The 15,260-nt window shown below is 35.3% G+C and overlaps 1 protein-coding gene across 1 annotated transcript in view; it reads right to left on the bottom strand.

The window, feature by feature from the left end:
• LOC148955484 (glutamate receptor 1-like) overlaps positions 1-15,260 on the bottom strand; it is a 154,279-nt gene that overhangs the window by 29,961 nt on the left and 109,058 nt on the right. The window contains exon 7 of the mRNA XM_089107459.1: positions 4,761-4,943. Within this exon, the coding sequence (XP_088963585.1) occupies positions 4,761-4,943 (183 nt within the window). The remainder of the gene's footprint in view (positions 1-4,760; positions 4,944-15,260) is intronic.

Below are 15,260 nucleotides of genomic sequence, written 5' to 3'. Positions count from 1 at the left end.
ATTTTCCTTTCGAATGAGCCCTCTCACGACATTCTAGGACCACTGGGTTGATACAATCACTCCCAGGGGAAAAAAACAAAAAAAACAAAAACAAATAAACACGCATCCGTGATCTTTCTTCTGGCAAAAAATACAAAATTCCACATTTTTGCAGATAGGAACTTGAAACCTCTACTGTAGGGTTCTCTGATGCGCTGAATCTGGTGGTGCGATTTTCATTAAGTTTCCATAGCTTTTAGGGGATGGTTCCCGTTTTTGTCGATAATCAGGCAAATTTTCTCAGGCGCGTAACTTTTGGTGGGTAGAACTAAACTTGATGAAACTTATATATTTGAAATCAGCATTAAAATCTGATTCTTTTGATGTGTCTATTGGTTTCAAATTTCCGTTTTTTAGAGTTTCGGTAACTATTGAGGTGGGTCGCTCCTTACTTACAGTTTGTTACCACGAACTGTTTGATGAGTTTTGATGTTTTTTTTTTCCGAGCAGAATTATAATTATAACACTGTGTTGGTATATTGGTAGTGGAAGGTGTGGTAAACCTATGCATATATGTAATGTAGAGTATTCTAGGAGTAGCCATACAAGCCCAGAATACTGGACTTCGTGTTTTTTTGTATATATTAGTTTTGTAATAAAGATCTCTATTACTATTGCGCAGTCTATGATAAGATTTCATATTTAGAGTCTTAAAATAATTTTCAACTCCTTAGCATTGAGCATATAAGATGGAATAAAGAATTTGTCTTTGCATAAGAGGGTTTTTTTTATCTAAGATTATGCCGATTCTCCTTTACGGGACAGAAATCTTGGAACATGAGAACGCTGCCCAGTTAGAAAATGTTCAACTCAATTATTTTAATAGATTGTACGGGTTACAGAGAATGACCCATACCCAGTTTCTTAAAGGAGACCTTGGACTCTGGTCTCTTAAAAGTTACAAAACAGTCCAAAGGGTAAAATTTTAGCTAAGGGCTTTACAGTTACCCAGTGATAGGTTACTGAAGGCTGCATATGATGAGTTACTTGAGATAAATAGGAAAAGATCTTGGCCTTTTAAAGTTAAAGAGGTACTGGATAAGACAGGTTTTTCTTTCGCATGGAATGAGGGCCTTGGACCAACTAGTCAATAATTACAGTTGGACAAGGAAATTAAGAGGGTGCTGGAGGACCAGACGATACAGAAATGGGGTGAGGAGATTAAGAATTCGGAAACTTTAAGGTATTATAATGAGGTTAAGATAATTTATGGTCAGGAATTTTACTTTAAGTTAAATTTACCGTCTAGATACCTTACATATTGGATGCAGCTACGATCTAATTGCCTTCCGATTCGTTCGAGATTGAAAGTTTTTGAGAGGAGGAAAAAAGTCCCGGACGGCGTGTTTGCTTGGCCTCTTTGCCAAGAAGAGGAGGAGAATTTGGAGCATTGTCTGAGTCGTTGTCAAGGTCTTTTGGGGGTAAGGGAAAATTTATTTGGGAATGATGGAGTGCTGCTTCCTGATGCCTTGAAAAGTACGTCATCACAATTTATTTGTCCAGTGGGAAGATATCTTGATGAGTATTTTGAAAAAAAGAAGAGAGTATTTTTTATTTTATTTTTATTTTTTCTGTATTATTGTGAGGACTGCTGTAATTTGTTAATCTTGTATTTTATTTGTTTATATGGCCATATTTTTGCTTGAAATACATGTTATTTTATCTTATCTTATAAGTGTTGCATTCCTAGAGCCCTAAAAAAAAAAAAAAAAAAAAAAAAATTTAAAAAAGAGAATTTTAATAATTATCCAAAAGGGAATGATAGGGTAAATTATCAAAAACAGTACCCATTTTATAATATACTTATTTAGTGGGTAAATACAGATTTACATAGGAAACGCTTTTTCTTCAGAAAAAAAAATCAAAATAAAAAATTCAAAAACTTTTTACCCATCTTTACAAAGAAAAAATACTAAATGTTATACCTCAACTTACTAGTGGAATCCTTTGGGGGAGGGAAGGGGGGAGTTGCCCCAAAATAATTTGGTGAAAAATAATTATATAGCCCATGCCTTTTGACTCTCTGGGTGTTTACTCCTCTTGCCCCCCAATAAAAATACTGGAGCTACGCCACTGCAACTTACATAATTTAAAAACTACAAAAAACAATGATGAAGTTTCCAGTAAACACCAATTTTAAAAACCAAATTCTCACGTTTTACCCTTTGGAGGTTCGTATGGGACCTAACGTCAAGGTAGACTCACATGGCCCTTGAAAAATTGTTCAACTCACTCTTTTGAACATTTTAGTGGAAAAAAACGTTTTCTTGAAGTTTTTTTTAAAGAAAATTTCCAAAAGTCGACCAGAAATTAATCTGGAGAAACTTCTGGAGGACTCGTAACTATTTATTTGCTTTATTTGATTACTTTATACGAAGGCTTCTACTATTTATTTGCTTAAGAAGCAGAAATTCTTGCATAGAAAGTAAATTAATTTCAGTTATTTAAACAAAACGAAATAGTTTGGCTTAGTCAAGTGTTCAAAATGTAAATTCCTTAGGCTGTTCTTTAGTTAAAATTGCAGAAGATATGGAAGATGCTGCCAAACGGCATAATAGTAGAATGTTGTTTTGGCATGTTAATAAACTTAGAGGGAGTAGTAAATCTAGACTCGTCCCAGTGATAGACTTGTCCGTTTATTTTGAATTAAAATCAGGTATTTTGCAGTAGGCATCAAGACATGGCTAGTTGTATAAAAAAGCCAAGACAGATAGTCCGAGTAATTGAGAGGCAAATCTGGGATAAACCCTTTTTAGGGTTGTATAAAAATGATGTCATTTCATTTGTTGATGGATAAGTTTATCTATCATCCATCCATGGGTCATTTTTAGGGTAGAACTAAGGTAGATAGTCAAAGAATTAAGGGATGAAAGATTTGCTTGATTGTGGGTTGTCGCGGTACGGACAATGTTCACTGGACTTGTATGCAAAACCTGGGACTGAATTTGGTTGGACTTACAGGCGGCGAACGTACTATACGTAATATTGTTAGCAAAGATTGTGGATACAATGAAGATATTAAAAATAGAATCGGCAATGACTGGGATGTTTTCTCACAGTTGAAAAAAGGTTTTATAAAACAGGAAGATAAGTCTGCGAACCAAAATTACAAAATTGGAAGTTACAGTAATGACAGTTGTCAAGTATGGTTCTGAAGCGTGGGTGCTCTGAAAGACGGAAAAGAATTTGCTAGATATTTTCCAGCGAAACTGTCCATGGATTGCTTTGGGTACCCCTCTGACTGACCATATCTCTAACAGTAAGCTGCACGAAAAATGTTGTTCAAACCTGATTTCTATGGCTATAATGAGAGAAAGATTGAGATGGCTGGGAAAGGTTTTGCGGATGAAGGATGAAAGATTGCCAAAGATCGTCCTTTTCGGTCAACCAGCTAGGGCCGAACGAAAAGCAAGTCATTCACGAATGGGTTGGAGGATGTTGTAAGGAAAAACTTAGGAGAAATGGCAACATCTTGGGAGGGTGTAAAAAGGGAGGCTTTGAAGAGATTAAGATGGAGAAGGAGCACAGGTAGCTGTAATTGCCTCAGACAATTTGGTGCTGCAGTGAGTTGTTAGCGTAGTAGTAATAGTTCTTTAATTGAAGCAATTATAACCATTGAGTTAAAGCAGGGATTGTAGCCTCAGTATAAAAAAAAACTCCGTTTAAACATTAGAGAATTTTTTCTCTTATGAGTATTTGTATTTTCTCTTATATGAGTATTATGAGTATTTTCATTAGAGTATTTGAACCGAAAATCTAAAAAATTAGGTACACACATTGTAGGAGAGGAGACAAAATCACTTTTACTATGTTAAGGCCATATATTATTTTCGCGACAAAACATTAGGTTCTTTTTATTAAAATATCTTTTTTTCTGTTTTTTTTTTATTTTTCTTAAACCAATTTGATATATATATTTTAGAATTAAGGCGTTCCATAGACCTCATTTTCAACATGTTACATCAAAATCATGTTAATATCATCTATTTTAAGCATAAAATATTTTGTATACCTGTAAATGCCGAAAACCTTCAGATTGCTTATCGAAATAAAATTCAGTAAATATTGTCATTCCATAAAAATCCTTATTTACCAGATGATGCTAATCTAAATAATCGTAAAAAACCACTCTGCCTCTCTATCATACAAAATATCAGAAGTTTATGAGGATTTATTTTTCGGAAAGCAGCTATTAAGATACAGCCTCTTTCCTGCTCTCCAAGTTGTAAGCCAAGTCCTGGCTGAACCCTTTTGAGGCCGTGAAGATAAGTCTCTGTCCAAACTTTAATGTTTTTCTACTATTTTAGATTAGCGTTATTTTATCAAAATTTTTATCAGTTATATTCTTTGGTATTTCTGTTGTTTTTATAATTATATTTCACTTAAGACGGCTATTAGTCACATAGCCGAAATATTCACCTAGGATGTATCTTATTTACTGTTTTCAGATAATTTCTCATTAGGTTCTTTTATTTTGTATGATAATAACCTTGCAGTGTAAATATTGGTAGGAAGGGTGACTATGTGACAGTAGGAAATATAAACGTTCCACAAAGAAAGCCACCGAAAATTAATATTTTAATATCTAATACCACGGATACTTACAGCCAGGGATTGACAAACTTAACTTATACAGGTAATTGTGGTAGGCGCTAGGGTTATCAAGTTAAACCTGAGATATACCAATAATAAAGTTTGCTGAGCAATAGTTGCATTCTTACCTTCATTGTGTCACAAGGCTGCCTCTCATTAACATAGTCATTCTTTGGCGATTCAATAAGCAGGGCATATTTTCCTTTGCTTTGTCTGACTCTTTTGATTCCTTCATCGTATGTTTTGACAAAAACATGCTTTCGAGATGACATAAATTCCCACATTCTGCCATAGGTGGGTATTTTGGAAAACTAAAAATAAAGTTTGGAATAATTAGTTAAGGTTCTGAGGGATTTCTCATCATAAGCGATGCGAAAATGTTTCTTATAATCCTAATTTAAGCTTAATTTAATTACATGAGCTATTTAAAAGCCCAATTAATTAATTATACATTGATTGAGTTTATTTAAGCGTCAAAGCCTTAGATTTAGTTTTCAAATTTTCATTAAAAAAAATTAAAGAAAAGTAAAGAATCATTCTAAAATATAAGAAGACCAAAATTAAAAATCATCCAATAATTGAAACTTATAGTAACCAGAAACTATAACAAGGATTCATACACATCAATTAATTAATTCTAAAGAGAAAATTAATGAATACTAAAGTCAAACTTAAAAAGAACAGAAAAGAACAGAAATAGAAGTAAGGCCGCCACTTCCTAATCCTATTGATTTGAATTTAGAGCACTGTTTTTATTTTTCACAACATCAACAACAACACAAAAACAAATACCAAAATAATATCACAAGGCTAATCAAGTTAAAACTCAGAATGGGGCTCAAGTGCTCTAAGCGGCTTGACTGTTATTCTGGTTTTAATGAAAACGATATTCATACTGACCCGAGTAGCTTTTATTTGTCAAATCTTCACAATAATAATGATCACTGAGTAGAAAGAAATTAACAACCAAATTAAAAAAAAAAAACTTGTTAGAGCTGAAAGTAGTTTAATTGACACAGTTTCCTAGGAGCATATGATGTTCCTTATAATCAGGGGTGCACTATGCTTCGCTGCTTAGGTAGATTAAATAAAAAAAACAAGTTTTTTTAACTGAAAGTAAGGAACGACGTTAAAACTTAAAACGAACAGAAATTATTCCTTATATGAAAGGGGCTGTCCCCTTAACGCCTCGCTCTTTACGCTAAAGTTTTTTATTGTTTAAAAAAATACAGTTGTGAGAAAGTCAAACTTTAGCGTAAAGAGTGAGGAGTTAAGGAGGAGGACAGCCCCTTCCATATAAGGAACAATTTCTGTTTGTTTTAAGTTTTAACGTCGTTTCTTACTTTCAGTTAAAAAAACTTGTTTTTTTTTTACTTAATTTTTGAAAGTTTTTGAATAAATGCAGGTTTTGATCCTGGCTCATCGTACATGAATAATTAAGACAAAATTTGCATATTAATTTACTTTTATTTGGTTAAATGGCTTTCTCGAAACTTGTTTAATTTTATTTACGAACGTTTTTATTAGTAATAAATATATGTAACTTAAGAATTAACTTACGTAACGAACTTCTATTCATATATTTTTAATACGTATATTAGGGGGTCCGTTCCCTAGTCAGTACCTTGCTCTGTAACCTAAATTTCAAACTTTGTTCCAATTCTTTAGAAATAACCACTTAATCACAAAGGCCGTTAATTATAATAAATAGCTCTTATGAAAGTACTAAAAAATATTGGGCTTAAAGAGCGAGGTATTGACTAGGGGGTGAACCCAATAATATATGTAATATTTTCTGTTCGTTTAAAGTTTTGATGTTGCTGCTGTTGCAGCTGAAAAACTTATTTTTTATATTTAATTTCTGATCTTTTTTTAAATAATGCTGGGAAGTCCGGCGTCCCCTTCATAGCAATGTCCCTTCCCCCATGAAAACTTCCCTCATTCCCTCATGGAAAGATCCTCCCACATAACCCCCGACCAACCCCCTCCCACTACCAGAAAAAATCTCCCCTGAAAACGTCCGGATACTTCCCAATAACCAATACTATATGTTAACATTGGGTAAATTTCATAACTTTCAGCCCTTCCCCCGGGAACTTCGGGGTATTAAGTCATCCTAAAAGACATACTTATAGTATTTTCGACCATGCTGAACAAAACAGCCATCTCAAAATTTCGATCAGGTGACTTTGGGAAAAAATTAGCGTAGAAGGGGGCCTAGTTGCAGTCCATTTTTTCGGTGACTTAAAAAGGGCACTAGACCTCCGGTGTTCCGTTCCGATGAGCCCTCGTACGATATTCTAGGGCAACTGGGTTAATGCAATCATCCCTAGGGAAAAAAAACAACAAATAAGAAAATATAATACAGAAGAAAATACACCCTCAAAATTGAAAATGGATTTACCGATAAGCTAATCCAGGCTAGGTAAGCAGATGCCTAGGAATGCAATCTGGGAAACTGAAAATTTCGACGGAGGGACACGTCTGAGGCAGGGCAAAAAGAACAAATAATGTTAAATAGTCATATATAAGTTAAAAAATAAATAAATTTGTGATCTCCAAAACGGTTATTAAAGTCAATTCAGTAATGTAAACACACCTAAGTTGAACCTTATCAAGAAAACTGATATTCTGATATAAAATTGGCTTGTTAGTTACCTTTTCATGATTTAGGGGTCGTGAACTAATAATCATCCTAGATATATGACAAGCCAGGTATGACGTCACTGCTCCAGATTTAGTGTAATTGCTTCTGTTTCACTGGTGTATGCATATCAATCAAGTGTATATCCCCTTGACCTTAATTTTCTAGGGAAGACTAATACCGAGTGATCTTTGCTAAATCTAATCATTCCATACATCAAAGAAACCACTTTTACAAAGTGATCTTCTCCCAATAAATGTCACCCGAGGCTATCAAAGATATTGGACAAAAAGACACTATACGATTTAAAAGACAACGGCACTCATTCCATGTTTGAATGAATCAACATGTTTGGTTTTGAGTGAATCAATATGATTCACCCAAAACCAAATGGATGACGTGGGGTAAAACAGGTAAAAAAATACATTTAACAGTAGTAAGTACATATGGAATTTGCTTGCTGCCATACCAATTCCTATGTTATTTGCTTGCTGCCATAGGACCATGCTATTTGCTGTGTTATTTGGGTCATTGACTTACCAAGGTCAACCGGACCGGTTTCTGGTGGGTATAGTCTGGTTTGGTAGGTACAATCTGGTTAGGTGGGTATAATCTGGTTTGGTTCAAGTTTTTCTGACACAATTTACCGGATTTCTAATTCACTGTATACATGACCGGCGCGTCTTGTTTAGCTGCCAATATAATCAATTATTTTATTCCAGTTTTTCTAAAACCAGTATTGTCTATAACTTAATTTACGTAGACAATGAACGATATTAATTAATGTTTTGAATAATAGGAGTGTGAATGATTCTAATTAGTGATTGGATTGTATGACGGTGGAGAAAAAAAAGTATTAAACTGATTAACAGTTAAGTTAACCCCGAAGGGGTTGTTAACTCAGGTAATTTGTTACTTGACCTATCTTTACCTCTCCGATGTGTTCTGTATAATACACAAGTAACTTATGAAAAGTATTGTAAATTTAAAATTGTATCCAAAGTTTCCTGCATTCCCCCATTTCTGAGGGACCGGGGAGGGTAGGAGAGGGGGTGGGGGAGTCAATGTTGGGGGTGTAACAAGTACCATTCATTGCGATCGAAGCTCTGTGTTGGCCCGTTTTAAATACTTCAGCTTGTCTATTCATTTGTGTTAAATAAAAATCTTGAATCTGGAAAATTAAAAAATAAGTATTTAAACAAAATGTACGATGCTGCTAATTAAGGAATAGTAGACTACACTCAGAATTGTTTGCATGAGGGGCCTGTCTGTGTCTCTTTGAGCTGTTTGTGTCTCTTGAGGCTGTGTGTGTCTCTTTGGGCTGTGTGTCTCTTTGAGCTGTTTGAGTCTTTTTGGTCTGTTTGTGTGTCTCTTTGGGCTGTGTGAGTCTTTTTGGTCTGTGTTTGTCTCTTTTGGCTGTTTTTGTCTCTTTGGGCTGTGTGTTTTTCTTTGGGCTTTGTGCGTCTCTTTGGGCTGTGTGTCTCGTTGTACTGTTTGAGTCTTTTTGATCTGTTTGTGTCTCTTTGGGCTGTTTGAGTCTTTTTTGGGCTGTGTTTGTCTCTTTGGGCTTGTGTCTCTTTGGGCTGTTTATGTTTCTTTGGGCTATGTGTGTCTCTTTGATCTGTTTGAGTCATTTTGGTCTGTGTGTCTTTCTTTTGGCTGTTTTTGTCTCTTTGGGGTCGTGTGTGTCACTTTGGGCTATGTGTGTCTCTTTGGGGCGTTTGAATCTTTTGGTCTGTATGTGTCTGTATGGGCGTTTTTTTTATCGTTTGAGTGTGTGTGTTTCTTTTTTGGCTTTTTTTTTCTCTTAGGGCGGTGTGTGTGTCTTTATCCTGTGTGTGTGTGTGTCTCTTTTGGCTGTGTGTGTCTCTTTAGGCTGTGTGTCTCTTTGGGCAGTTTGAATCTTTTTGGTCTGGGTGTGTCTCTTTTGGCTTTTTTGTGTCGTTTTGGGCTTTGTGTGTCTCTGTTGGATATGTGCGTCTCTTTGGGCCGCGTGCATCTCTTTGAGCTGTATATGTCTCTTGGGATGTTTGAGTCATTTTGGTCTGTGTGTGTTTCTTTTGGCTGTTTGTGTCTCTTAGAGGCGATGTGTGTCTCTTTGGGCTATGTGTGTCTCTTTGGTGTGTTTGAATCTTTTTGGTATGTATATGTCTATATGGGCGTTTTTTGTCTCTTTGGGCTGTGTGTGTGTGTCTCTTTGGGCTTTGTGTGTCTCTTTCGGACTGTGTGTATGTCTCTTTAGCATGTGTTTGTCTCTTTGGGCTGTGTGTGTCTCCTTAGGCTGTGTGTCTCTTTGGGCAGTATGAATCTTTATGGTCTGTGTGTGCCTCTTTTGGCTGTTTGTGTCGTTTTGGGCTTTTTGGCTTTTTGTGTCGTTTTGGGCTTTGTGGGTCCCTGTTGGATGTGTGCGTCTCTTTGGGCCGCGTGCATCTCTTTTAGCTGTATGTGTCTCTTGGGATGTTTGAGTCATTTTGGTCTGTGTGTGTTTCTTTTGGCTGTTTGTGTCTCTTAGAGGCCATGTGTGTCTCTTTGGGCAATTTATTTCTCTTTGGGATGTTTGAATCTTTTTGGTATGTAAGTGTCTGTATGGGCGTTTTGTGTCTCTTTGGGCTGTGTGTGTGTGTCTATTTGGGCTTTGTGTGTCTCTTCGGACTGTGTGTATGTCTCTTTATCCTGTGTGTGTCTCTTTGGGCTGTGTGTGTCTCTTTAGGCTGTGTGTCTCTTTGGGCAGTTTGAATCTTTATGGTCGGTGTGTGCCTCTTTTGGCTGTTTGTGTCGTTTTGGGCTTTGTGTCTCTCTGTTGGATGTGTACGTCTCTTTGGGCCGTGTACGTCTCTTTGAACTGTATGTGTCTCTTTGGGCTGTGGGTGTCTCTTTGTGATGTGTGTCTTTTTAGGCTGTGTGTGTCTCGTTGGACTGTGTGTCTTTTTGGGGTGTCTGAGTCTTTTTAGTCTGTATGTGTCTCTTTGGGCTGTTTGAGTCTTTTAGGTCTGTGTTTGTCTCTTTGGGTTGTATTTCTTTTTGGGCTGTCTGTGTCTCTTTGAGCTGTCTGTGTCTCTTGAGGCTGTGTGTGTCTCTTTGGGATGTGTGTCTCTTTGGGCTGTTTGAGTCTTTTTGGTCTGTTTGTGTGTCTATTTGGGCTGTTTGAGTCTTTTTTGTCTGTGTTTGTCTCTTTGGGCTGTGTGTGTGTTTCTTTGGGCTTTGTGCGTCTCTTTGGGCTGTGTGTCTCGTTGGACTTTGTGTGTCTTTTGGTTCTGTGTGTCTCGTTGCGCTGTTTGTGTTTTTTTTGGGCGGTGTTTGTCTCTTTGGGCTGTGTGTGTCTCTTTGGTCTGGGTGTGTGTCTTTGAGGGATGTTTGTCTCCTGGCAATGCTTGATTCTTTTTGTTCTGCGTTTGCTCCTTTTGTCTTCTTGGGTTACGTTTGATTATTGTGTGTCTACTTGGGGTGTATTCGTCTCTTTGGTTTGTTTTTATCTGTTTTGTCTGTAAGTGTCTCTTTTGGCTTTGTGTCTCTTTTGGCTATTTTTGTATAGTTAGCCCGTGTATGTCTCTTTGGGGCTATTTTGATTTCTTTGGAGTACTGTGTGTCTCGTGGGTATTAGTGCGTATCTTTGCTGGTCAATAGGTTTTTGTGGCTGTGTGTGAACCGTTGGTGACATGTGTGTCTATGTGTTATCTTTCGGGGTGCCTGACTCTTTGTGACCTGTATGTGCTTTGACTAACTTCTCTTTTCCTTTTTTTCTGTGTTTGTATCTGTTTTTTTTTTGTCTATTTTTTCTGTCTGTGTATCTTTTAGATGTTTGTGTCTCTTTAGTCTGTGTGTGTCTCTTTTGGCTGTGTGTGTCTTTGTGGTGATTTTGTCTTTTTTTTCTGTTTGTGTGTCTATTTGGTCTGTTTGAGTCTTTTTGGTCTGTGTTTGTCTCTTTGGGCTGTTTGTGTCTCTTTGGGCTGTGTGTGTTTCTTTTGGGCTTTGTGTGTCTCTTTGGGCTGTGTGTCAATACGTTTAAGCAATAAATATCTTTAAGCTTAACCCGTCTTTATTCTTTAGAATAGTTTTATTGTAAGCAAGTAACAAACTCTTTCCTGAAGTCACCTCTTGGATACACAATGCAAAAACTTCATTTAAGAAACTATGAAAAATTGTAAGTAAGTAAGTAACAAATTCTTTCTTGAAGTCACCTCTTGGATACACAATACAGAAATTTCATGAAAGAAATTATGAAAAAATTGTATGTAAGTAGAGTCTTTTTGGACTGGGTTTGTCTCTTTTGGCTGTGTGTGTCTCTGTGGGCTGTGTGTGTTTCTTTGGGCTATGTGTGTCTCTTTGGGCTGTGTGTCAATACGTTTAAGCAATAAATATCTTTAAGCATAACCCGTCTTTAATTTTTAGAATAGTTCTATTGTAAGCAAGTAACAAACTCTTTCCTGAAGTCACCTCTTGGATACACAATGCAGAAACTTCATTTAAGAAACTATGAAAAAATTGTAAGTAAGTAAGTAACAAATTCTTTCTTGAAGTCACCTCTTGGATACAAACTCTTTATTGTTTTCACGATTTAGATATACGATGTAGAAATTTAATTCAAGAAATTATGAAAAAATTCTCAGTAAGTAACAATTTCTTTCTTGAAGTCAACTCTTGGATACATAATACGGAAATTTCATTCAAGAAATTATGAAAATATTTGTAAGTAAGTAACAAACTCTTTTTTGATTTCACCTCTTGGATATACAGTACAGAAACTTCATTCAAGAAATTATGAAAAAATCGCAAGTAAGTAACTTTTTTTTCTCTTTATCACAAACAATTTTCACTTAGCTACATGATATAGAAATTTAATTCAAGAAATTATGAGAAAATTCTCAGTAAGTAACAATTTCTTTCTTGAACTCAACTCTTGGATACACAACATGGAAATTTCATTCAAGAATTTCATTACTTAGATACACGATGTAGAAATTTAATTCAAGAAATTATGAAAAAATTCTCAGTAAGTAACAATTTCTTTCTTGAAGTCAACTCTTGGATACACAATATCGAAATTTCGTTCAACAAATTATGAAAAAATTGTAAGCAAGTAAAAAACTCTATTCTGAAGTCGCCTCTTGGATACACAATGCAGAAACTTCATTTAAGAAACTATGAAAAAATTGTAAGTAAGTAACAAATTCTTACTTGAAGTCACCTCTTGAAAACACAATACAGAAATTTCATTAAAGAAACTATGAAAAAATTGTTAGTAAGTAGAAAATTCTTTCTTGAATTCACCTGCTGGATAAACGAAAAGACGTTTTGTTCAAGAATTTATGAAAAAATTCTAAGTAAGTAACAAAGTCTTAATTGTTTTCACGACTTAGAAATACGACGTAGAAATTTAATTCAAGAAATTATGAAGAAATTCTTCATAATTTCATACAATCCAATCACTAATTAGAATCATTCACACTCCTATATATCGTCATACAATCCAATCACTAATTAGAATCATTCACACTCCTATTATTCAAAACATTAATTAATATCGTTCATTGTCTACGTAAATTAAGTTATAGACAATACTGGTTTTAGAAAAACTGGAATAAAATAATTGATTATATTGGCAGCTAAACAAGACGCGCCGGTCATGTATACCGTGAATTAGAAATCCGGTAAATTGCGTCAGAAAAACTTGAACCAAACCAGATTATACCCACCTAACCAGATTGTACCTACCAAACCAGACTATACCCACCAGAAACCGGTCCGGTTGACCTTGGTAAGTCAATGACCCAAATAACACAGCAAATAGCATGGTCCTATGGCAGCAAGCAAATAACATAGGAATTGGTATGGCAGCAAGCAAATTCCATATGTACTTACTACTTTTAACGTCATTCAAATTCACTATAATAAGAAAGAAAGATAAAAAGAGAGAAAAGAAAAGAAAGAAAAAAAAATAATAATAATAGTACAGGGAGAGTAACTACATACCATATGCATGCTGTGAGATCGCACTCACAAACCAACAAGCAATTACTATACAGTTTGTACCGTGTCCATATGCACCCCCTCCCCCCCCCCGAAAAATCTGAGATCTTACAGAAGAAAATACACCCTCAAAATTGAAAATGGATTTACCGATAAGCTAATCCAGCCTAGCTAAGCAGATGCCTAGGAATGCAATCTGGGAAACCAAAAATTTCGACGGAGGGACACGTCTGAGGCAGGGCAAAAGGAACAAATAATATTAAATAGTTATATATAAGTTAAAAATAAATAAATTTGTGATCTCCAAAACGGTTATTAAAGTCAATTCAGTAATGTAAACACACCTAAGTTGAACCTTATCAAGAAAACTGATATTCTGATATAAAATTGGCTTGTTAGTTACCTTTTCATGATTTAGGGGTCGTGAACTAATAATCATCCTAGATATATGACAAGCCAGGTATGACGTCACTGCTCCAGATTTAGTGTAATTGCTTCTGTTTCACTGGTGTATGCATATCAATCAAGTGTATATCCCCTTGACCTTAATTTTCTAGGGAAGACTAATACCGAGTGATCTTTGCTAAATCTAATCATTCCATACATCAAAGAAACCACTTTTACAAAGTGATCTTCTCCCACTAAATGTCACCCGAGGCTATCAAAGATATTGGACAAAAAGACACTATACGATTTAAAAGACAACGGCACTCATTCCATGTTTGAAATTGTGTGTCAGGCTGTTTTAAAAAGCACTTTTCGTGTCCCGTTTCATAATATTGTTAATATCGCAGCTTTATAGAATCCTGATGTGTACAAAACCCAAATAATTAGGTATGATTTTTTATGCTTCAGAAACCCAGCTGGGCTTAGCTTAAAAGCCCAAACATCATTATCGTCACACTTGTCGGTAAAATCAAAATAACGCACGACTAGCGCCAAGTATGTACGCCGTTTGTAATTCCTGACTGGAATCAAGCACAAAATTCTTGACTGACCGATCAGAATCGAGATTTAAGGCATTATTTTTGAAACTAGAAAAAATGGAAACTCGGAACAGTAATTTCTTTTCTGCAACAGAAAGCTAACGAAAGTTAAGAAGACATAGCATTAAAAGAGAATAGTTGAAAACAAATTCGTGTTAGTGCAAACATTTTAAACCAATTTCTTTAAATTTTAATTTTCCGCTTTTGAAATACAAGTGTGGCGCCAAAATAAAAAAAACCTCATGTATTTCATAATTTTTTTTTCGACAGATGTGATTATGGTGTGACTCGGGCATCAGACTAATATCTGATAAATTTTTTTCAGGTTCCTTTTTGAGTCTTCACGGGGGAAGAAAGTTTAATTTAACACAAGCAAGATACGAACTGTTTGAAAAAGAAACAATGATGCTTTTGCTTATTAGGAATATTTGATATTTCTGTTTTTTAGGCTCTCTTTTGATTCAACGTGGAGAAAGAAACCTCAATTTCAGATAAGTCATTTATGAGGTATTTAAAAAAACAAACAATTGTCTTTTACCTTCGGACTAAAGAATTGATACTTTTCTTTGTCATGTTCTGTTTTAAGTCAACATAACGGAAGAAAAACATTAATTTCTACTAAGTAATTTATATTTTTTTACGACTGTCCTTCAGCATGTGACAATTATGTTATATTCATCTTTTTCAGGTTCTTTTTTGGAAAACACAGGGACGAAACTTTAATCTCAAGCAAGTAATTTGTAAACTACTGAACAAAAAAACTGTGTTGTAGCCTACGACTAATATTTGATATTTCTGTTTTTTAAGCTCTCTTTTGATTCGAGAATCAGTTATGTGCTCTAAGGACTGATGATATGAACCCTACCGAATGGCTCAGTATAAAGTCTGGTGTCCGCCAAGGATGTATCCTCTCCCCAGTGTTGTTTGCTATTCGCATCGACTACGTACTTCGAAAATGTAACTTTAGAGGTGGAATTCAGTTGAACCTAAACCGTACATTATATGACGTTAATTTTGCTGATTATATAACC

This window comes from Artemia sp. Qi Xiang Cuo, chromosome 2 (genome assembly GCF_049724085.1).
Source record: "Artemia sp. Qi Xiang Cuo chromosome 2, ASM4972408v1, whole genome shotgun sequence".
Lineage (NCBI taxonomy): Eukaryota > Metazoa > Arthropoda > Branchiopoda > Anostraca > Artemiidae > Artemia > Artemia sp. Qi Xiang Cuo.
Note: the sequence above shows the minus strand (reverse complement) of the source record. Positions and strands in the feature narration are given on the sequence as shown.